Source organism: Chiloscyllium plagiosum, chromosome 4, assembly GCF_004010195.1.
Source record: "Chiloscyllium plagiosum isolate BGI_BamShark_2017 chromosome 4, ASM401019v2, whole genome shotgun sequence".
Taxonomy (NCBI): domain Eukaryota; kingdom Metazoa; phylum Chordata; class Chondrichthyes; order Orectolobiformes; family Hemiscylliidae; genus Chiloscyllium; species Chiloscyllium plagiosum.
Window position 1 is genome coordinate 33,753,371 of NC_057713.1, and position 25,051 is coordinate 33,778,421.

At 40.4% G+C, this 25,051-nt stretch overlaps 1 protein-coding gene across 2 annotated transcripts in view; it reads left to right on the forward strand.

The window, feature by feature from the left end:
- The first annotated feature begins 762 nt into the window (after positions 1-762).
- The window catches only part of LOC122548937 (ALS2 C-terminal-like protein), a 102,592-nt gene continuing 78,303 nt past the window's right edge, over positions 763-25,051 (forward strand). For both annotated transcript variants that reach the window (XM_043687923.1, XM_043687924.1), the window contains exons 1-4: positions 763-976; positions 19,272-19,408; positions 21,042-21,244; positions 22,344-22,449. In XM_043687923.1, the coding sequence (XP_043543858.1) occupies positions 21,104-21,244; positions 22,344-22,449 (247 nt within the window). In that variant the 5' untranslated portion in view covers positions 763-976; positions 19,272-19,408; positions 21,042-21,103. The remainder of the gene's footprint in view (positions 977-19,271; positions 19,409-21,041; positions 21,245-22,343; positions 22,450-25,051) is intronic.

The following is a 25,051-nucleotide window of genomic DNA, read 5'->3' on the forward strand; positions in this document are numbered from 1 at the left end:
TAAATCATTAAAGGATCCAGTTGGACAGAGTAAATAAACTTGACCAATCTTTATTCTGTCATGGGATGTGGACACCACTGGCAAGGTTGTCATTTGCTGCCCATCCCTCATACCCTTGAACCAAATGACCCAGTTAGCCTTTTGCAATGAAGAGTCCACAACATTTTTGAGAGCCTGGAGTTTAACTCTGCCAGAACCAGTTCTCAAAGAGTTGAGATCTGCTGGGTGGTGCTCAGAGTGGTATCTTCGAGGAGAAAGTGAGTCTGCAGATGCTGGAGATCAAAGTTGAAACTTTATTGCTGGAACAGCACAGCAGGTCAGGCAGCATCCAGGGAACAGGAGATTCGACGTTTCGGGCACAGGCCCTTCCTGAAGAAGGGCCTGTGCCCGAAACGTCGAATCTCCTGTTCCCTGGATGCTGCCTGACCTGCTGTGCTGTTCCAGCAATAAAGTTTCAACTCAGAGTGGTATCCCCAACAGTATCCTGTGCGTTTCTGTAGATTGGGTACACAGATTTTGCTGTAACTTGCATGGAAATTCTTTGGGTGGGGTGGTCACAGAAACCACAAACTGCCAGAGTAATACTGACAACATGCTCCTTTGTTTGCTTTCTATCTGTGTTGGTCCACACGCTGTGACACCATGTATATTGTGCACATGTACAAATCAGTTGGGTACAACAGTAATAATACTATGTAAACCTGCTGGGGGATCTTTAGTCAACTCATAAACAGAGATTAATGGGAGGGTTCCAGATTCTGGGAAGGTGCAGCAGCCATCACTATGGTTACTAGGAATTCATGCAAAGCGACATGGGAGAGGAGGAGCCTGATTACTGAACTGTACTTCCTTACTGATGTAGTTTACACCACACATGATTAACCCTGGTTTCACAACCTCACTTTGCTCTGTGATAGGATTGATGTGAATGAGCCCTGTTTAAAAAAGGCCAACTGAGACAACGTACCAACACCAGGTAAGACAATGAGGCTTTCTTATAAAAATGCTTGCTGCTGTACCAAAAATAATTCAGTAAAAACTTTTTGAAAAGAATTATTCTCAATGCATTTGATCTTGCCAGACTATATTGGGGAAAGAGTCCCCTAGAAATCCAGTATAGTTTGAGTTTATCACTTCTTATTTTGCTGTAGCTTGCACAGTTTGTCAATTGCTTAGATAGCTTGTCCTTGGCAAGCGTTTCAATGCTGCTGAATCAGCCCTCCTATTTTTTAGAAAAAGAATTCTCTTCTCCCCCTCTCACTTGAGCTGTGACGATTAAAACTTGTTGCATCGTAACTTTCTGCACAATGCTGAGATTTGCAAACCAGTTTTGCTGACTGCAGTGGGAAGCAGACGATTGGAGGGAAATTACTATCCATTTGGATCATCTTCCCATCCCACACTTCCCTGATTCTATAACTTGGGCACTTCACACATGGAACTTTCACAGAAATAAGGGTGTGTGTTCAGTAATTATATATGACCTTTTTTGTATGAAACATGCAAAGCTGCAGCGTGGATGTTATTCAGCACTGCAGTGAGATGTTGGAATGTATCCAACAGTAGCAAAAGAGCCTGGAACAATCCCAAGAAATGGTAAAAATGCGCACTGCACAGTTCTGGAAAATGTGTGCACCCATTATATTCAGCTCCTGTTATTAACCAGTTGAATCTGGCAGGAAAGAGTGTTTCCCTTGAATAAAGGAACTAGTCCTGCCCACTGTCCCAATGTGATTTATTGCAGATAAATGTTTCCAAAGCAAATGCGGTCCTTTTTTTTAAACAAATGAAGAAAAATCACACAGCACAAGCTACTGCATTAACGAAAGCTCAGCGAGGCACTTGAGCCAGAAGAATGCAGGTCTGGGAAATCACAGGCTTGAGTGCAATGTTTAGATTGCCACCTCGATTCTGAGGTAGTGCTGCACTGTTGGTGGTGACATCTTTCTGATGAGACATTAATCAGAAGGCACTGACTGTAACATGTGTTGAGGCAAGAGATCCCGTGGAAGTATTTATAAAGGGGAGCAGGGATTTATCCTTGGTGTCATAGCTACTACTTACCCCTCCACCAATATCTCCCAATATAATCTGGAAGTTTACATTGCTGTTTTTGAGGGGTCCTTTTAGTGCACAGTTTGGCTGTTTGTTTTCTAAATCCTCAGGATATCACCTTTGGCACCTTCATGTTTCTTTCTTTCCAACATTAGCCACAGCTGTCAAATATTGTGTAAGAATTGTTTCAGAGCTGCTTTTAAAATCTGTTTCCACATCAAAAGATATTGGGAGTGTTCAGGGAAGATGCGAACTAGGGACTTTTAACAACACTTGAAATGATGCATGCAATTGTTTATGTATTTAAAGAATACAATAACGATGCTATGCCGCATATTCTGGGCTCCAGTTTACAAAGACTTAATTGATTCTGCTTCCTTTTTAATGGCACAAGGTTCATCGTCTTTTACTGTACGTGGTTAAAAAAATGTAGGCCTTAAAATCAAGGGGTGGTATATTGATAGTTTGGATGCAGTGAATTAATTACGTACATCAGGCAATCTATCCTTCTTGTGTTCTGAGACTGACTCTTCTTTCTATTCTGGTGTGAATCTACTAGCTCAGCATTTCCAGCATTCTTTTTTGTTACAGCTCATTGTAACTTTCCCTAACCCAAAATCCCTTCAGGGATTGCGCCTGTCCTTCAACTTTAGTCTCTTGAGTAATTACCATGCTTATATCACACTGATTGCACCTTCAGCTATCTGAATTCTATACTGAAATTCCTTCCCACACCTTAGACATTGTTTGAGTATAAGTTTCATATCCTCTATTTAATAACTTTTTGACTTCGTAGGAGCAAAATAAGAGAATGAGTCAACTTGGATTGACTTACTAAGTAAAATGTGATTTGTGAATGCAAATCAGTTTCCTTGTGCAATATTCCCCCAGATTGCTGATGCTTTGGCTATGAGTACATCATCTTCCATTTTCCACTTCCTTTGCATTACATCAGTGAGGTGATCTTTTACAAAATTTTACCAGTTTCCTCCTTTTCTCATAAACAGGCGGCAAACATTAAACCACTACCTTCCCTTTTTTGTTAGTTGCGCTTTATTTCCGCTGTTTGTTTTGAATTTCAAGGTACCACAATGGATGGAAAGAGGGCCATTAAGCTCTGGCATGTTTGTGGTCTCCATTGTCACCTCTTTCTCCATAACCCTGCACATATTTTCTTTTCAATTAACTATCCAGTTGCAGTTTTTGGGGAATTATTTCTGCATCTTCACCATCTCTCTACATGCCAAGCATTCCAGATCCCAACTCTCTGCGTAATGAAGGGGAAAGGAAAAACAATTTTCCCTTGGTTCTTTTGTCAAGTGCAATCTATTTTTGTCCTATGGTCACTTATTGCCAATAGGAAATCCATCTCACTCTTTACTCTATTACAATCGCTCATAATTTTGAACTTTTTCAGCAGTTTAAAGAATGTGGGATTGAACTGCATTATTGAGCAATCTAAAAGATTGTGATGTATTCCTGTTTCGGAAAGCATAAACCTCTGATACATTTCCTACTAAAATAGGGCCTTCATTACAGAAATGCCAGAGCTAATAAATACGACAATGTCAATTTTACAATAGTGACTAATGTTTCAAAAATGCTTTATTAGCTGTGAAACAATTTGAGATATCCTGAGGATGTGAATATTGCAATATCTTTCTCATCATTAAAATGAAATATGAAAGCAGAAACATCAGCATCTTAAAGAGAAATGCCAACATTTTTGATGAGTTTTTTTGTCAATCTGATAGGTGTTTTTATCATGATTGCTTTGTATTTCAGATCCGAGTGGGCACAGTAATGCTCTCTTGTAAATTGTATGTTTAAGTAATGTTTATAACATTAAAAAAGGAAAAGTAGTATTGAAAACAATGATGATCATGGCATTTATGATATAGTTTTTTTTAAGGAGGAAGAGTTTTAATCTAAAGTCCTGGTGAGAGTTTCTGTTTCAGGGTTTTCTACGTGAGATATTTGTTGTCCACATTAAATGTGTGACAAAGAACGTTGAGAGGTAGAGTATTGTATGTCTCTCCCTGAATTGTGTTTTAACCTCCAAATGTTCAACAGCAAGGTCTGATGTGTGGAACCTCTTTATATTTGGCTCCTCTGATTAAGTTTGCCAATTAGGGGATGATTTATCGGGCTAACTGCAAATGAATTTCATATTGGAATCCTGCAGACATCAGATAAAGAGTTTTTTACTGGTAATCAGATACTGAATTTGTTTTTACTGTAATCAGATACCTGGTTTAACTTTGTTGATAAAATGAATTGGAAACTTAAGTCAGAGTGCGATAAATGTTTTACAGATTGGTTCACTAATCTTACAAATCAGTCAACTAGCAAGAGCATAATTTTGAACAATGGTGAATTGCGTAGAAACTACAAACTCATTGATATAATAGTAAAATGTCATGATGTTGGAAATTGAAAAGTTCGTGAAAATGTTCAGGAGATTTTAGTCAATTTAGTCTGGATTGCACATTGCACAACAGTGGCCTTTCATGAGAACTGGGACAAGTTTGAAATGTCATATAGAATTTTAAAGTAGGGAAAACGGCTATTTGACCCATCATGTCTGTACCAGCTCCCTAAAGAGCTAACTTCCATATCTGCCACAGATTCACCTGCACCTCCACACACATCATTTATTGCATCCTCTGCACCCGATGTGGCCTCCTCTATAACCTCTGGGACACCCGGACCAACCAACCCAACCACCCTGTGGCTCAACAATTCAACTCCCCCTCCTACTCCACCAAGGATATGCAGGTCTTTGGACTCCTCCATCGCCAGGCCACAACAACACGACGGTTTGAGGAAGAGGTCCCTCCTCCCTACCTTTTATCTTAGCCTGCTGGACACTCTTTCCTCATTCCTGAAGAAGGGCTTATGCCCGAAACGTCGATTCTCCTGTTCCCTGGATGCTGCCTGACCTGCTACGCTTTTCCAGCAACACATTTTCAGCTCTGATCTCCAGCATCTGCAGACCTCACTTTCTCCTACCCAGGTCAGCCATTCTCCAGGTCTTTCTCTGTAACCCTCTAAATTCATCACTTTCAAATTTATATCCAGCTCTCTTTTGAAATCTCCCTATGGAATCCATTTCCACCACTCTCCAAGGCAAAGCATTCCAAATCCTAACAATTGAGTAAAGAAGTTGCTCTTCATCTCACTCCCAGCTCTCTTGAATCTTGAAATTGTGACCCTTAATTATTAACATACTAATGAGTGGAAACAGAATATCCTCCCTTACCCTGTCAAAATTGTTCATAATTTTGAATACCTCAATATAGTCACTTCATAATCTTTCCTGCTTCAAAGAGCATAAGTAAAAAAGTGTGGTGCTGGAAAAGCATAGCCGGTCAGGCAGCATCCCAGGAGCAAAATAGTTGACGTTTGGAGCATAACCCTTCATCAGAAATGTGGAATTCACATTCACACATTCCTGATGAAGAGCTCCTCGGATGCTGTCTGACTGGCTGTAATTTTCCAGCACCACACGTTTTGACTCTGATCTCCAGCATCTGCAGACCTCACTTTCTCCAAAGAACATATGCACAATTTCTCTAATCCTGTAGCTAAAATCCCTCATTCCTGGTATGTTTTGAGCAAGGGCAAAGCAGGGGTGGGAAAGCAAGGCAGCAGAAATTAAATAGGGGCGAGGGTTGGGGAAATAATTATCCAAGGCTTATGACCTCTACTTCTTAAAAGGACAAAGACAGCAGAAACGTATTTCCACCACTGCTTGTAATTCTCCTCTAAGCCACAGACAATCCTGACTTGGAACTACTCTATACCCTTTATATCAAAATGCTGGAACTTCCTCACTCACAACATTGGAAGTGTACCAAATGGAATGGAGTGGTTCAGGAATGGATGTCACAGCCACCTCCTCAAGGACACTCCAAAGGGCAGCAAATGCAGGCCAAGCCAGCAATTTTTACATACCATGGAACATCGTTCAAAAAAATAAACCTACTCCAGGGGCCAGTGCTGCACCCAACTTTGCTTTCTTTATGCAAATGATTATATTCAAATCTTAAATTTTACTGAAATCCAAAGTGGCAGATTTGGAAAACAGCCTTGTCATAGAGTTCCGAATGAAATGTTAAGTGGGAATTGGAAAAAAATGATTAAACTCAGTGGACAGATGCCGAAGGGTAATGTTGGGAAGAAAAAGGCACCCAACAACTGACTATAGAGAGAACATTCGTTCGGGTGATGCAAGGGATGGTCAATTGCAATTATGAGGAAATATTTGAGAATTCAGAATCGTTGATACCAAATTACTTCCGAGAAATTAGATGAGAATTGGAGAAAGGTGTTTTAATGTTGGTTTGGTTGTTGGTTTAAATTTGTAATGAAGAGACTAATTTATGTGCAGGTTATGGGGAAAGAGATGCTTTGCTACAATCACTAAAATCATTTGTAGTGGGGAAACATTTATGAATATTAAGTAAAAATAAATGTAGGAATGTGAATGGGTTTTGGATTGTTAATTTTACTTTGTCTAATGATGCTTTAATCATACACCCTGAGATGTTCTGCTATGTTTAACAATAAACATGTAAGTGCAAGCTGCTATATTGCTAACATTTATCCTTCAGCAAACATCACTAATACGTTGTTTGTGGGACCATGTTGTATGAAAATTGGCTTCCTAACATGACAACTATGACCACAATTAAACAAATTAGTTACAAAATACCTCTAGTCATTATTAGGTTATGTTAATCAAATTGCTAAGTCGTGCAGTAGAGATGTTTGGGAATTTCAACTACTCTAATGTTAATTATGATAAATTTAATGTAAAAATGCATTCAGGAAAACTGGGGACATTTGTATGATTTCTTAACTTGGTCACATATATACACAACATGGGGTAAGATGATCTGTATACAAGGGAAAATCTTTACATAGATTTTTACACTGGTGAAGCAAGTCCACTATGGAGGGATTTCTTTGTTTCCCTTGCTTGCTTCATTGTAGGCGGTAGCAGACTGCACTCTTTTAGCCTTTACAATACCATTTGAGGAAGCAGGGGCAGGAAGGGACTCCATTCTGAGTGTTTGTTTGTGACTGTTGTAAATGATTCATGCTAATTTGTGCAAGGTTCCAGGCAGGCTGTCTTGACTCCTTTTTCCTGAGGCAGTCACAAATGCCTTTATTGTTCAACCCACTACAGCCTCTGGGAATGCATCCTGCACAATGATATGATTTGGAGATGCCAGTGTTGGACTGGGGTGTACAAAGTTAAAAATCACACAACACCAGGTTATAGTCCAACAGGTTTAATTGGAAGCACACTAGCTTTCGGAGCGACGCTCCTTCGTCAGGTGATTGTCTGATGGAGCGTCGCTCCGAAAGCTAGTGTGCTTCCAATTAAACCTGTTGGACTATAACCTGGTGTTGTGTGATTTTTAACTATGCACAATGATAAATATCTATTTGAGGGTGTGGCTTGCGATGCCTAGCTGGAATTAGACAAACAGAACAAACAATGCTATTGTGCTTTTTACTCCAGGTGCTTTGCTTGCTTGCTTGCTCTGGGGAATTATGCACCTATCTAATGATATAGTTTCTCATGTATGATCAGGTCCTGTGCCTTGCTCCCAACATAGCAAAATAGCAAAGAGTGCTGTTTGACAGAGATGAATGTTATCTTCTGGTGAGTTCAAGGAGGATGAATAGGAGTAGCACTTGTAGTGCCCATGCTGAGACTCTTCTGAGGTATCAACACGTGGACACTAATGGCACTGATGTAAGCGATGCCCTATCTTGAAACAATCCTTTCATGTGGTGCTTCCAATCAATATTGTCTTCCTCAATCCCGTAGGTACACTATATACCACCTGTCACATATAGGAGAGGAGAGGTTAATTGATTCCTCCTCTCTTTACTGCCTCTTCTGTTGATTATAGCAATGATTTAATTATCTTTTCAGCACACAGCTATGTTTCACTCCAATTAAAATGCTGTTAACCCTACTTATTCTGTCACCACTTCTTTCCTTATTATATTCCATTTCAGGGGTAACTCGTCTGTTACAATGGGAACAAAGTTATCATTACATCATGTTCTGTTCTTTCAGCTGTAAATTAAGTAGAACAAGTGCATTATAATGAATATGTTAAGTGTCCAACTTTTCTACCCAACTTTACTTGTCTTGTGTGCATCACCATTGAACATATTGGCAAGCTCCCAAATACCCAATACTTGTCCCCACTGGACCTAAGAGTTAAAACCTTCAACACCTCGGCTTGCACAGTTGAGCTGAATTTTCTGTTTGGCTCAGCCTCTGCCAAGCATTGCTCTAGTTCACGATTAAATTCGGGCCTTAAGATAATGGTGTCATTTCCTCAAAGTCTGAGTGACATGGGTAATGGTGAGAAAATTGAGAATGTTCTGTAAGAATGAAGAAATAGAACTCTCGATTTTGAGAAAAATAAGTTTCATTTTATCTTTTAAGGTTTCAAAACTTAGACAGGAATCTTCCTTGTAAGCAGTAAATGCTGGCTGGCTTCATCTATAAACAGGTTACTCTTCTCCAAAGTTCTCATGAGAAACTAGATGGTGAGATTCTTGAACCTGAAAGCTAGTGAGCTGACCGAAGCTACAGCTTGCCATGACTTCTCTGGGCCTTCGTCCTCGCCATCTTTTCCCAACACTTCAGAACACCCTCCATGCATGTACACCAATCTGACTGCATTATCATGACACTTATAATATAGTTCAGCATTTCAGCACAACATGCAGAAGCTCTGCAACATGTTATAGTGCAATGCCATTAGCAGACTGCCTTGCTTGCAGGGACAGGTTCCTATCTCAAAGAAGATGCGAGTTGGGCTCAGCTCATATTCTTTGCACTGACCGACCATGCAAGGGGAGGGGTTGATATGTTAGTTTACAGCAATGGTAGATCAGTGTCACACCTACAACATGTGCCAGTATCTTGTGTGACAAATTTACTGCATGGGTCTCCACCAAATGGCCATGACTGTAAATCTTAGGGAAGTTGTCCTTGGTCCAGGCAAGGAGCCAATGATCTCTCAGGCATTGTTACAATCAGTTAAGGGTAATGTACAAACTCAATCCAGGGAGTTAGTCATTATCAGTATTGCAAATGAAGTGTAACTAGTCTGGGGATTACCCATGAATCAGTTGGAAATCCATTCAGGCTGGTCTTTTCTCAGTCAGAAATGATGCTGAGGTGGCCTGAACGAGTGTGTATGAAGCACAGGGACCAGGAAAGTTTGGGATTTGGTATGGCTCAGAGCCATTGAAGAAAGGTGCTAGATACCATAGTGAGACTGGTAGACCATGAGTTTTTTATAGGAAGTGAGTACAAATAGCAGAGTTAGTGAGTGTGATGTAGCAGCAGGAAGTTGGTGGCACTTACCCTTGTAGAGCGTAGAAGGTTATTAACCTTCTTGAGGCATTGTGCATTCTCCTGGATTGTGGATACTGCACTGACCTGGATAGTTACTTCTGACCAGGCAAGCATTGCTTGGTGCTTTGGTCTCTTCTGGTGGTCCTGGGGAAAGAGGACAGCCATTCTCCCCTCCAGCTCATCCACCAGGGCCTCTAGATTTGAACAATGAGATGAGAATCTTACGAATGAGCAGCAGGAGGCTTCTTTTCATGTATTGATGCCTAAAACAACCACAGAATGCTGGAGAAATTCAGCAGGTTGAGAGAGAAACAGAGTTAACATTGAGTCTGGTATGACACTTCTGAACTGGAGATCTGGAAAACTTTGTGCCTATGACCCTATGCAGCTTGTGCTGCTGGCTGCTCTGGGCAGCCAATATTCTCTTGAAAGGAGATGCACGCAGATGCACACCGGTGTACACCAGAAAAACTTGATCCAAAGCTATTCTGACATCTTGCAGCCAACCTGGTGATTGAAGTATCAGGATTGGAAATCCTATTCATGGGTGTCAAACCCAACATATTCATACATGACTTGCTAAAAATCAGGTGTGCAGCTGCAAGATGAGATCTAAGCTAAGAAAATTCAAAGATCATGCCAGAATTGCAAATGATCTGGTTTTCCGTGACTTTCCCTTATTCTGGTTGATCTGTTTTGGATTCCTGGAGGTCTTTCATGCCACTTTATGACCTGGTTGACAGATAATCACCTCTCTCATGTGGGCTGTTCTCCATTACCTTCAATGGCACCAAGAAGTATATGGAGTAGTCAGCAAGATTAAGTCATGAGGAGTGAGGGGAACACACTGGACCTTATATCTGGCGGGGGATGCTCCACAGTGGGTTCTGGGCTCTGGCCACGTTTATACTTCCTATTCCAACATGAGCCTGCCAAATGATCACCCTTGCATCTGTTTCACACTCCACATCACAACATTCCCTTTCTGCCACAAATAGATTGCTATACAGGCAAAAAGAGTGGTAGGATTCCACAAAGTGAGAAATGACCAAAGACTCTACTTCTAAAGTAACTGATTAGTGTAAGTGCTTCACAATGCCCTGACAATGTGGAGGAATGATGTATTAAAAATTTCTCATAGCAGAACACAAACACAACACTCTTCCATTGTCTCTTTACGCTTTTTGAGGTACAGGGGAAGAAATTTTAACTAGGAGAGAACATGACACACTACAAAGGATTCCAGCCTATGGAAAAGATTCATTTTGAACTGTTTGACCGGTCAACACAGCCATTCATTGAAATCATGTTGTGCAGAACCAATCACAGATAAATAGAACATGAAGGATCATTTGCTTTGTGTATTTTACGTGGCTTGTACATGTATGGACTCAGAGCAAGGAAGACAAATCCTGTCATATATAACATCAGGCAGGTTACCACCCTTACACAAGTCCATCAAGTGTCTCTGCAACTTGTCCTTGAGTGTGGTTGCGTGGTCATGTGTAATGGCATGTGCTATGGATATAAACTTTGAAACACAATTGAGAGTATTGTGCATTAGGTTAGATTCCCTACAGTATGAAAACAGGCCCTTCGGCCCAACAAGTCCACACCGCCCCTCCGAAGAGCAACCCACCTGGACGCATTCCCTGCCCTATATTTACCCCTAACTAATGCACCTAACGCAATGGGCAATATAGCATGGCCAATTCACCTGATCTGCATATCTTTTGGATTGTGGGAGGAAACCAGAGCACCTGGAGGAAACCCACACTGACACGGGGAGAACATGCAACGGAGAGACAGTCGCCCGAGGTGGGAATCAAACCCAGGTCCCTGGCACTGTGAGGCAGCAGTGCTAACCACTGAGCCACCATGCCGCCCATCTTGTAGTCACATCAGTAGAGTATGACTACTCCAGTCTCTCTTGGCTGTATATTTGAATGTCAGGGTTTGCCTTGAGATTATACAACACTCCCAGCCATTCATGTTACATGTGAAAACCTGGCAAGGTCATTAGTCAGTCCACAATGTGAATGTCAGATTTGCTAGGTTCTGCTTTCAAAGCTTTAACATTTCTGTTGGACACTGATTTGAGATTAGATAAATGGGTAATGAAGGAGTTTGAACCAGTGAATACCTCTTCCTGTTCAATTCAGGACAAGGAAATAAGTAAATTGAATACATGAAGAAAAGGCAATGAGAAGACAAATGGGAAGTTGGGCCTTTAGTCTTTTTAGAGCCAAGTTTCTTTGCCACAGCTTCCAAATATGTGACATTTACCACTCAGAAGAAGGAGATAGTAGATACATTGGAACACCACCACCCACAAGTTCCCCTCCAGGTCTCTCACCATCCTGACTTGGAAATATATTGTCATTCCTACACTTTCAATGAATAAACATTTTGGAGCTCTGTTCTTAACAATGCTGTGCATCTTCACCACATGGACTGCAGAGGTTCAAGAAGGCAGCTCACCATTACCACTTTAAGGTCAATTAGCAGGAGACAAATCTGGTGTAGCCAGCCACATTTAGATCCTGTGAAAGAATGTTTTTTTTTGTTATTTAGAAAGACTTGAATTAAAGTGTACAGAAACAGCCTCATCTGTGCCTTGTGAAACTTACTTCCACCCCTGGTGTTAACTGAAATAACTGAGTTTCCACATTGGTATTATCACAGTGATGGGGTGAGATTAGGGCTAGAGTTTGCAAAATTATGCACTCTTATTTGCCATAATACTGGTGTCAAGTTATGAATGTAAACTTCATGTGAAGGTTTTTCCTTATTTTGCTTTTGGCCCTTTGTTATTTTCAGGGTTAAATTTGTTTATGTCTTCCTTTTCCTGTCTTCATCAAGTTGACACATGTGTCTATTGGGAAAGACTTTCCCTTCTTACTTGTCAGCAAATATCAGTGTTAAGCACATCACAAAGGCAGTTTATAAGGTGATTTGAAATGTGATGTGCTAATTTGGTTCTTGCACCTCCTGTGTAATTCTGATACAATCGATGTTTCATTCTAATGAGGCATAACTTAAATTAATGTCCTCAAAAGGGTTAATATGCCTTGTTTTTCTGTGGGTGTTGAATGGAAAGGGAAGTTGGTTGCCTGTTACTGTAATTGTGTCGTGTTCTGTATTGAGGAAGTCGGATATGAAATGAAGCAAGGTGGAGGAATCCTATTCAAAGATATTAGTAAAATATAGGGCAACAATACGGCTACTCCACTTTGGTTGAGCACTGCTGCACCAGCAGTTGTGTTAACTTTCACTTTAGTGATGATAATTTACCCCAGGATAACTAATAAGGGATTTCCTGAGTAAGAAGCTTCTGCTTCTGCCTCTGTCTACTTTCGTAGCATCATGATTTAAATCAGAAAATTTGGTTTCACTGGAGGTGACACTTGTGTTCTGAAATGAAAATAGACTTGTATTTAAATTGGGCGAAAGTGAGGACTGCAGATGCTGGGGATTACAGTCAAGATTAGAGTGGTGCTGGAAAAGCACAGCAGGTCAGGCAGCATTCAAGGAGCAGGAACATCAACGTTTTGGGCAGGAAGATTGGCTCCTGCCTGAAATGTCAATTTTCCTGCTTCTCAGATGCTCCGGTGCTTTTCCAGCACTGCTCTAATCTTGTATTTAAATTGTGCTTTTCACAATCCCAGGGTAACTGAGCCTGAACCAAAAAAAATCTTTAGAAATGCTGTCACTGTAGACCACCCAGGTAGTAATATAGTAATGACTATTTAATCAATTTTAGGTGCTTGTTATGGAAAGAATGTCAATTAGGTTATTTGGTGAGCGCTCCTGTAGCTGTTTGATAAAAAGAATGGGATGTTTTTCAGGTAGCTGAGATACTAGGCCGGTCTTGATTTAACATTACCTCACAAAGGCAATGCCTCCAATAGATTAGCACTCACTTAGTACTGCAGTGATATGTTGGCCTGGATGAGGTATTTGACTGGCATATGAATCCATGAGTTACAGACTCGGGTAGAATTACCACTGAGATTTGGCAGACACAGCCAACTAACAAGATATGATTACTTGATGACTATACTCTCCATGTTTAACAGTCATTTTGTGGCTCAGATACAGCTGTATGTATTCAGAGGTCACTCAGATTCATTGCTCTGACAATTCCTGCAGTCAACTAAAGATTGACATCCCCATCCCCCTTTTGGACAATTTGAGCTATGTTAATCTACCTCTTGTCACGTTTTTACATTTTTGTATAACTCCCTGCTCTTTATTGGTATAAATATGTAATTAAAATTGCCCAGTCACTAATTGTTTCCTATTGGTTTTTTTCACCCCTTTCCTCATTTTTGGGTCTCCTTTTAAAAAGCTGGTCTTTTGACCGAATTAAGTTGTCAGAAGAGGAAGTTTAAAGCAAAGTTTAATATTGTTTTTGTAGGTCAGGAGGTAAACACCAGATTAAAAATAAATTACTGCAGATGCTGGAAATCTGAAATAAAATGGAAAATGCTGGTGAAACTCAGTAAGTCTGGCGGCATCTGTGGAGAGTTAACATTTATAGTCCGATATGGCTCTTCCTCAGAACCGGAAGATGTTATCTTCTCTGAAGAACAGTCATGTTGAAAATGTTAACTCTTACTGCTTATATCAGCTCACATGCAGTATTATAATGAGGCCTGGTGTGGAAAATGGAGAGGCTGAGCATGGCTCAAAAATGACTTGGGCTGCATTAATTCAGCAAACATAGAGTTGATAGAACATACAGCATGGAAATAAGCTGTTTGCTATTGATGTTCTGGTTAGTCTCCTCCCACCAGCAAGATTCTCACTAATTTGCATGACAAATTGGTTTGATTTTATTCATATAGTTTAGAAGGATGAGAAGGAATCATAATGAAATTTATTCAAATGTATACAACAGGGTTAGAAGACTAGATGCAGGGAGGGCATTTTTCCTTCATTGGGGATTCTAGAAATAAGGGTCACAGTCTGTCTGGGTCATTTAGGTCTGAAATGAGGAAATATTTCTTCACCCAAAGGCTGGTGTACGTGTGTAATTTTCTACCTCTATCGCTAATTGAAGTATATAAGATGTTCAAGGGGATTGACAAAGTAGACAAGGGATGTTTCCTCTTGTGAGACAATAAAGAATGAGAGGTCATTATTTTAAATATGCTACTCCTTATCTTAAAACTGGGATTAAAAAATACTTTTAGGATGCTGGGACATTACCAGTAAATTTAAGTAGGTGATAGACAGATTATTAGTTAGTAATGGGTTGAAAGGATATGGAGAGTGGGCAGGAACTGAAGTTGGGCTGAATTGCCTCCTCCTACTCCTGGTTGTTATATTTCTATATGCCTGAGGAAGGAACAGGGGCTCCAAAAGCTTCTGGTTTCAAATAAACCTGTTGGACTATAACCTGGTGTTGTGTGATTTTTGATTTTGTCCACCCCAGTCCACATTATGTTTCTATAGGGGAATAGTGCTGGAAAATGGTATTCAGGTGAATGATCAGCTGAGATCTAGCAGGTTGGAGGGGCTGGATAGACTACTCCAGCTTCAATAATCAGAAATCATCTCCCCCTCAATCTTAATGATAGAGAGAAGGTAATTGTTGAAGCAGCTAAAGATGGTTTGGCCAAGGACTAAGCCAGAAAACCCAGGTTCAAGTTGCACCTGCTCCAGAGGTGTGTAATGACATCCCTGAGTAGGTTGATTTGAAAATATCTAACCTGAAGAGCAAGTGCAGAGATGTCCATAAACTGAAATAACTGACCTCCAATAATCACAATCATTTGCCAGCATGCTAGGTGTCTCTGACCTTCCCCAAAATTCCTATTTAGTCCACTTTTACTAGGAGACCTTGATATGGTATTTGTTCAAATGTGGATTCGCATAACCCTCATTTGGGCAGACTTTTGTGGGACTCAGTGATGATTGTTGCTACTTTTTTAACTGCACTCAGAGTGGTCCCAGTAACAGCGAAATCCTGTTATAGCTGCTTCAATGAAAGTGGGGTGTAATGACACAGGGAGAGCATGTAGATAACTGCTGGCTATTTCTCTTCTTTCTTGTTTCTTCTGACTGGATTTTGATTTAAGGCTGTAAGTACAACATAAAAGATTTACATAATCTTTTAGCATTCTAAATTATTTATTTTCTTAACAGAGTCAAGGGGTTCTGGTTGTTTGTCTGAAATGAACAAAAATAAGACTTTTCTAATCAATACTTGAGTAGGAGCAAGGGTAAAACAAAAGAAAGGTCAGTTTTATTTGGGGATCTCAGATTTGCACAATTTGCACTATGTGGAATCAGAGATTCCCTCCAGTGTGGAAAGAGGCCACTTGGCCCACTGAGACTGCACCGACCCTCTGAGGAGCATCGCACCCAGACTTCAATCCTATTTCTGTAAATCTGTATTTACTGTGGCTAATCCACCAAGCTTGCACATTTCTGGACATTGCAAGGTAATTTACCACTGCTATCGATCTAAACAGCACATCTTTGGATTGTGGGAGGAAACGGAAAAATTGGACAATCCCTACACAGAACAATTACCTGAGGGTGGAATTGAATCTGGGTCCTTGGCGCTATGAGGCAGCAATACTAACCACTGAGCCACAGTGCTGCCTTGGTAAAATTCTAGGTGCTGTCGGCAGTCTGGATAACCATGTGTGCAGGAAGTATCTCTGACTGGATCAGCTTGACCTCTGGGTTTTTGAGCTTGCACGCTAGCTGAGGGCATGATGGTGTACTCAGGAGGTTGTGTGTCTCATGGGCAGCACATTTCAGGATGTGGTCACTCTGCTGTTTTGAGGACCTGCAGGGCAGCGGGGGAATGGATGTGCATTAGATAAAAGGGGATCTAGCCAGGTCATGAAAGAATTAGCCAGACTGCATCTTTCTCACATCTCTCTTTTTTGACCTGGGGAAGAGAGTAAGAATGAATGTTTGTTTCTGTGAGCCAGAGCTAAGCCCATGGAACGATGTGTGGTCTAGCTGCTCTGGGAAATAGGGTGAGACGGGGGACTAAAAAATACAACACAAAAATACAAAACGAGCAAAACCACTGTAGTAGGGACCTCCAAGTAGTCAGGAATATTGAGGATCAAACATGGAATCAAATTTTAGAATAAGTGAACGAATAATACAGGGCTAATAGTAATTTGAGGAGTGTGTGAATAAATATGACCCATTTCCCTGGATGCGTGCAGCTCCAACAACATTAAAGAGGATTGATACTTTGCATGACACAGCAGACCACTTGATTGGCACCCTCGACCACAGATATTTAGTGGCAACAGTGGATACCACCTACAAGATGCATTGTAGAGATTCACTAGTGCTCACAGACTCAAAGAGTCATAGAGACGTACAGCATGGAAACAGACCCTTCGGTTCAACTTGTCCATGCTGACCAGATATCTTAACTTAATCTAGTCCCATTTGCCAGCATTTGGCTCTTTTCCCTCTAAACCCTTCCTATTCATATACCCCTTGAGATGCCTTTTAAATGGTGCAACTGTACCAGCCTCCACACTTCCTCTGGCAGCACACTCTATACATGCACTACCCTCTGCATGAAAAAGCTACCCCATAGGTCCCTTTTATATCTTTCCCCTGTCATGCTAAACCTATGCCTCTAGTTCTGGACTCTCCACTCCAGGGAAAAGGTCTTGTCTATTTATCCTATCCATGCCCCTCATGATTTTATCAACTTCTATAAGATCACCCCTCAGCCTCCGATGCTCCAGGGAAGACAGCCCTAGCCTATTCAACCTCTCCCTATAGCTCAAATCCTTCAATGCTGGCAACATCCTTGTAAATCTTATCTGAACCCTTTCAAGTTTCATAACATCCTTCCGATAGGAAGGAAAACAGAATTGCATGCAACATTCCAAAAATGGCCAAACTAATTTTCTGGACAGCCGCAACATGACCTCCCAACTCTTGTATTCAATACTCTGACCAATAAAGGAAAACATACCAAATGACGTCTTCACCATCCTATGTACCTGCGACTCTACTTTCAAGGAGCTATGAACCTGCACTCGAAGGTCTCTTTGTTCAGCAACACTCCCCAGGACCTTACCATTAAGCGTATAAGTCCTGCTAAGATTTAGATAGAACCTTCAAAACCCACTACCACTTCCATCTAGAAGAACAGATACATGAGAATATCAGGACTTGCAAATTCACCTTCAAGCCAATCACCATCCTGACTTGGAAACATATCACCATTACTTCACCATCTCTGGATCAAAATCCAGATATACCCTCCCCAGGGGCATTTTGAGTCAACATGCATATGAACTGTGGTGGTTCAAGAATGCTGCCCACCGCGACATTCACAAGGACTTCTAGGGACTGGCAAAAAAGCTGCCTCAGCCGATGATGCCCCTATCCTATGAGTGAATTAAAAATGAAACTACCTGCTAAAAACAAAACTAAACTGTTTGGAAGGAACAAAATATTAAATTATGCCAGGGGAATATTTTTGGAAAGTAAGTAGAAAACCCAACAAGGGAGGAGAATGTTCTGGACCTAAGATTGAGAAAGTAGCCTGGCCAGGGGTGGCATATCAGTAGTGGGGCGGTGGTGCATTTTGGAGAAATAGCATCATCTTAACTCAGTCATATTTAGGTCAGTTATGGGAAAGGATAAGAATGGGCAGGAAATACAATTTCTAAGTTGGAGAAAGACTAATTTTACTAAAGGAAGATACCATTTGGCCCAAATGGACTGGAAGCAGCTTGCAGATAAAATTGTCATCTGGAAAATACTGAAGATGAGAGAGACCTTTGATGCCCACATCTGCAGGCCCCTGAAGGTAGTAAGGGGAGGGTCAAGGATAAACACACTGAATGCTGGAGAAACTTGGCTGTTCTGGCTGCATTTATTTTTATTCATTGGGAGTGGGCATCACTAGCCATGCCAGCTTTCATTGCCCGTTTCTAATTGCCCAGATTTGTAATTCCAGATTTTTATTGAATTCAAGTTCCATGGCAAGATTCAAACCCAGGTTCCCAGAGAATTAACTAGATTAAAAGCCTAGTGAATATGACCAGGCCTACTCTTCCTCTCTGTGGAAGGAAGAACAGAATTAACATTTTCAAGTCTGGCATTATGCTTCTTCAGCAGGGAGGATAGGGTAAGGCAGTCGAGGCATATGGGATACTTGCTTTTCTTAACTAAGGCATAGAGTATAGTGTTAAAAATCACACAACACTCGGTTATAGTCCAACAGGTTTATTTTGAAGGAGCAATGCTCTGAAAGCTAGTACTTCCAAATAAACCTTTTGGACTATAATCTGGTGTTGTATGATTTTGAACTTTATCCACCCCAGTCCAACACTGGCTCCTCCACATCATAGAATATAAGAGCAGAGAGGTTATGCTGGAATTGTATTAAAAACTGGTTAGGGCACAACTGGAGTATTGCATGCAGTTCTGATCACCATATTATACAAGGGCTGTGACTACAAGAAGGTGCAGAATGAGGATGTTTTCCAATTCCTTCATGAAATTCTGGTTCTTGCTGCTAGATCAGCTGAATAGTTCCAATCTGAAAATATGTTGCTGGAAAAGCGCAGCAGGTCAGGCAGCATCCAAGGAACAGGAGGATCAACGTTTCGGGCATAAGCCCTTCCTGAAGAAGCCCGAAACGTCGATTTTCCTGTTCCTTGGATGCTGCCTGACCTGCTGCGCTTTTCCAGCAACACATTTTCAGCTCTGATCTCCAGCATCTGCAGCCCTCACTTTCTCTTGAATAGTTCCAATGCCTGAATTACTAATATTCTGTAATTTAGTGTTTCTTTTTCACTCCCCTCAGGTTTTTTATTGCATTGGGATTTATGGATATGGACCAAGACTAGATGTTTGATAATATTTCTTTCTTTGATACCGACTGTGTGAATCCATTTGAGATGTAATATGAAATTTCGAGGGAAAGATGCTCTTGATTCAGAGGTAAGGAAATATATTGGAATTAATGCATAACTGTCTTAGCTTCAGTGCCTTATATGGTCTTCCATCCAACTCCCTATCTCTCATCTAGCATCTGATCACACACCTTTCCCTTTCGATACTATTCACTCCCTCCCCACTCTGCTTTCCTATTATTGATGACAGTGTTATGATCCTAATTGAAGGTACTGCTGGACAAGTCAGATCTCAGAGTGGGACCTGGCTTGATAGACTATAAGTTTTATTTTTCTTTTTGCTTACTGTGGGGATCAGTTGCTGAACATTTTCACAACAGATTGCCAATGCACTTATAATAAAGTAAAAGAAAAAATTATTACACAAATGAAAATCACAAACTACATTTTACTAGAAAAGAACAATTGGAACAATCCCATTATTAACATCAGAAAGAACGATTATTCCCTTTAATCCCAGCAGTGTCTTAAAGAAATTTGAACTTTTATTGAAGTCACCTCTGCCCTCATGTTAATGTTTCTTGATCAGCTGGCACAGCTATAATCTGTCTCCTTTTGGCATTTACTGGATGTTATTTTCTTCAGCTAATCTCTCCCGAAACATTTCAAATAACCTGCAGACTCAACGCACACCTACTTAACATGTATTTCCTATACATGCCTTCACCACCCTTGTGGGATCCTTACTCTTTGGCACCCTCACAGTCTTTTACTTCTGGAATTTTCTTCTTATTGACTTCTAAGTACCTCAGGACTTAGGGCATAGGTTTAGGGTGAGAGGGGAAAGATATAAAAGAGACCTAAGGGGCAACTTTTTCACGCAGAGGGTGGTACATGTATGGAATGAGCTGCCAGAGGAAGTGGTGAAAGCTGGTACAATTGCAACATTTCAGAGGCATTTGGATGGGTATATGAATAGGAAGGGTTTGGACGGATATGGGCCGGGCGCTGGCAGGTGGGACGAGATTGGGTTGGGATATCTGGTCGACAAGGACAGGTTGGACCAAAGGGTCTGTTTCCATGCTATACATCTCTATGACTCTATGACTCACTGGAGAGTGCTGATCACAGCACCTCTGCTGTTATGTACCTCTTTATTCAGCATGGAAGTGCTTCTGACTCCTCTCTTTCTCTCACTCACTCTCTCTTTCTCTCCCTAGTGGTTGCAAAATTCTAGTCAACAAATTATCTTAGCAATTATCTCCCAAGTGGTATATTGGTCATTTAGCTGAATGACAAATTCTCCAAAGTACTACTTTGAACTCAATGTTCAAAATGACTTTCTGATCTTTAAAATAAAAGGTCAGATCTTCACGGAACTGAAACCTAAAACTGATGTTTCAATTTTAACCGTTTTATCACTTGTGTGTGTACTTGTCACTTTTTGACTTGCTGTCAAATACCTGCTATGAAATCTAAATAGTTCCAGATGGACAGGCAGTGGAATGTGAAATAAGGTGTATCTGTTAGCTCATTAAATCTTTTTTGTCAACATATGCCCCAGCATGCTGTTGCTGCTATATGCCTCAATTTAGGGATAACTTCACAAGTGTGTAAAATTTTGTGGAGTGAACTAATGTGATGAATGCTATCACTTAAGAGAGCAGCTGGAAAACCCTGGATAATTTTAAATACTTATGTTTCTCTTTTTAATTAACCAGTAAACTCTTCCGAAAAATCTGCTGAGGAAGATGGATGTTCTAATATTCAGTTGAGGCACAGAATGGACCCAAATCATCCAGTCCAGCAGGCTGATCCAGATGTACTTCTCCAGAGAGCCAGATTTTCTAGAAATTGGAATACACCTTTCTCAAAGTCAACGTCAAGCTCCAGAACAATCCTGAACTTGGGCCCAGAAATTAAGGTAAAGCACCATATAAAACACATTTAAAGTTGTTTTGTTTTGGGGTGAGAATGAGAATAGGCTATGTAGCCCTTTGAGCCTGAACTGTCCTTTTTCTGACTGATGTATCCAAATTTTGTTCTTCCTAATCTTCAGGAAAAGTATGCAAAATTTATGCAAATGGTCCTCAATTTAACTCTTGAAGCCCTGATATATTTGTGTGAACCTACAATTAACTTGCTCTTTTTAAATATAGCTGTTTAGATGCTTCATACTGCAATATTCTAGACGATTCTTAGCATTTATTTGTATAAATGAAAATAACCTCCTCACCTTTTGCGTTCATCTACTATGATAAAAGTTAATTTTCCAATCACCTTTTATTACATGCTGTGCAAATCTGTCCATTAACTTTTAGTGACTTTTTCAGCACAGACCTATTTCTTTGTTTCATCTGGTTTCTAAAAATTGGATTGTGGAATTTTTTTAATGTCACAAAATCTTTCAATTTAAGAAGACCTTTTGTTCTATCTTTCCATCAAAATATCAACCTTACGTTTATTGGGTGATGGCTGTCTGTTTGATCCCACACTTCCAGCAGGACCACTTTGTAAGGTGACAGTGAAATAACTTGCAGACCACAAGAAAGGGTAATGACTGAACTGATTAAAATCAACTTGATAATAAACCAACTTCCTTTTACATTTGGTTTCAGTTGATAGCTTTGCAAGCTAACCAATTTCGGTTCCAGGTGTTGTGTCCTTTCAAACCAACTACCTTTTCCTTCCATGTTGCACTTTTTGTTTATATTTCATGAACATGTCTGAGTGCAAGTCAAAACTTTGGAGAAAATGTGACTTTCTTCGCCAATACTCAAGATCTATATTGTAAGCTATTATTTGAATACTATTATGGTCCTTGTGCCTCTGATTTTTCCTGTATTTCATTTAAACCATCTTTAATGCATTCACGTTCTCTCCTAGACCCTCAAAACAGTGGAACAGTGCACAATCTTCTACAATATAATATCAAGCTGGATTTTACCTAAAACACTGTTTAATGTTTCTGCAGATGAAGTGTGGTGTTTAGCATTATTGATTTTTTTTTAAATTCTCTAAAGGAGAAATGCCAAAGGGAAGCTGCCTATCTCTTCAAGTTGGAGCAATCCTTCAAGAATTCACTGACTGATCTGAAAACTCACATTCTAAAGCCTCTTGTCAAGGCTGGTAAGTAATTGTCAAATGTTGACTCATCTTAAAATAATTTAAGACTGAGCCAAAAAGAATACTTAACGTCTTATAGACTTCATTCTCTCAAGCCTATTAGTGATCTGTAATCTTTAAACCTACAGCAGAATAGAATACATTACCTTGAGCATCCAATTAATGAGATGGTTTAGGGAGGCTGATAGATGAAGCTACATTGCATAAAAGTAGGGGAGGGAAGAAAATAATTTGGTGAGGTTTATACAAAAAAAATTGTCAACTGATGTAGATTAAATTGAGAGCAGCCTTGAGAATTTTTAGTTCTGAACTAGACCATTCCCTGTGCAGAAGCAGCACATTTTCCTTCCACATACATTTGTTATCTGCTAAACTATCCACACTTAACTTTGTAGCTTTAGCAGTTAGAATCCTACGTATATTTCAAAATTAGGATCATATGTCACAGGATGTTCTACCAAATTTTCCTGTTGCACCTGGGGCATTAATAATAAACAGTATTGAGGTTGATACAATGAGTTGAATCTTTAGTACTTTTTGGTTAAATGCTAGTCAAGTAGAGCTTGGTGGAGTGGTTCTTGCCATGTGGTCAAATGTGATTTATCACTGAATCATATCAATCTTGCTGTATTATATGAAATTTCAGCCTTATGGCGAATATCTCATCTGAAGCTTGTCCCATCTTAGCACATGCCATTCCAGTGTCACTCACTACTCACTGGAGATTTGAGAATTGATTGGCATCCTAGCACCCGGACAACAACTGTCACTTTGGAGCTGAGCTGCATGGCTCTTGATGTCTTTGACATTCTTGACAGGGTGCAATTGGTATCCCATTTTACAAGCATGGTTCTGGAACTCCTGCTGGATGGGGTGGTGCACAGGCAGGACCTCCTGTTCATCCAGGGCCAGCAATGAAGCCCACAACATCAGACCATGCCAACCTGCTGCAAGGTTGCTGCCTGAGTTAGAGTAGTCTTAGCCATCTGGATTGCCCAGAAGATGATCAATTTCCTTCTCTACTCCGCTAGTGTGTCACCATTTTCTCACCAATATTTCTCATTCACTCTATCTCTGAACTGCACCCACCTCCCACCTGGGTTCATGATCGATCACCCTTGTTCATATATGCAACTTTCTCCCCACTTACTCACCCTATGCAATTTGTGACACCATAAGACATTAGAGCAGAATTAGGGCAGTCAGCCCATTGCGTTTGCTTTGCCATTCAATGAAATCATGGCTGATTTAATACTCTCACCATATATAGTATTTTTGCTGAGTTCTTATGTTGCTCTTTGATGTATAGGACACCTCCATATAGCTACCTCAAGCTATGATAAGGAGATGAGAAGGAGACATAATGGGCTTAAAGCAACTCACCAAACTGAGGATGAATGGGAATACAGAACTGGGTAGCACCAGTTAATTTATAGTCCAAAGTTAATTTATAGTCCAAAGGCATTTACATCATCTGACGTGTTGTGTGTGAAATTTAGTGATTAACATCCTAACAGTACCCTCCACCCTTATACGTGCTCATCTAAAACTACAAACGTTTTAGATTAGATTAGATTAGATTAGATTACTTTACAATGTGGAAACAGGCCCTTCGGCCCAACAAGTCCACACCGACCCGCTGAAGTGCAAACCACCTATACCCCTACATTTACCCCTTACCTAACACTACGGACAACTTAACATGGCCAATTCACCTGGCCTGCACATCTTTGGACTGTGGGAGGAAACCGGAGCACCCGGAGGAAACCCACGCAGACACGGGGAGAATGTGCAAACTCCACACAGTCAGTCGTCTGAGGCGGGAATTGAACCCGGGTCTCTGGCGCTGTGAGGCAGCAGTGCTAACCACTGTGCCACTGTGCCACCCACGGTTGAAATTACCGACTTCTAAAATGCCTTAAACTATATACTAAAACAATTAAAATATCTTAAAATAATTAATTCTAAAATAATAAAACAAATATTAAAATATTAGAACTATAAAACACAAAAATAATATTAACATCCATGGACCATCATAAAAGTTATTGGTGCACAGATAAAGTAGTTTAGCTGTCACTAAAACTCTGCAGGGTTAATAGAATTTATAGGTTTAAGGAAATTGTAAGTCCCAATTTCTCTTGGACAAAGGAATGATATATTTGAATGCTGAGATGGTTTTTAAGCTTATTGTTCAGATCAGTCTATTTGCCTCTGGCACCTACAACAAAAACAGAAAAGGAAATCTCTGTGCCATCTGTAAGGGTAGGTAATCTTTTTTTGATTAAGGTGTCTATATTTAACAGGCCCAGACTCTCTCTCACTGATTATCCTCATTCTCAAAACATACATTTACATCAACAATGATGATTTTCAGACCTTTCTTGAATGTACAAAATCAGGCTTCCATACCTTTCCCTCTTTATCCCTCAAATAGGGTTCTATATAAGTAGGTGAAAGTGAGGACTGAAGATGCTAGAGATTAAAATCAACTGTGTGGTGCTTGAAAAGCACAGCATGTCAGCCAACATCTGAGGAGCAGGAAAATTGACATTTCAGGCAAAAGCCCTTCATTAGGAATGAAGCTGCGGGTGTGGGAGGGAAG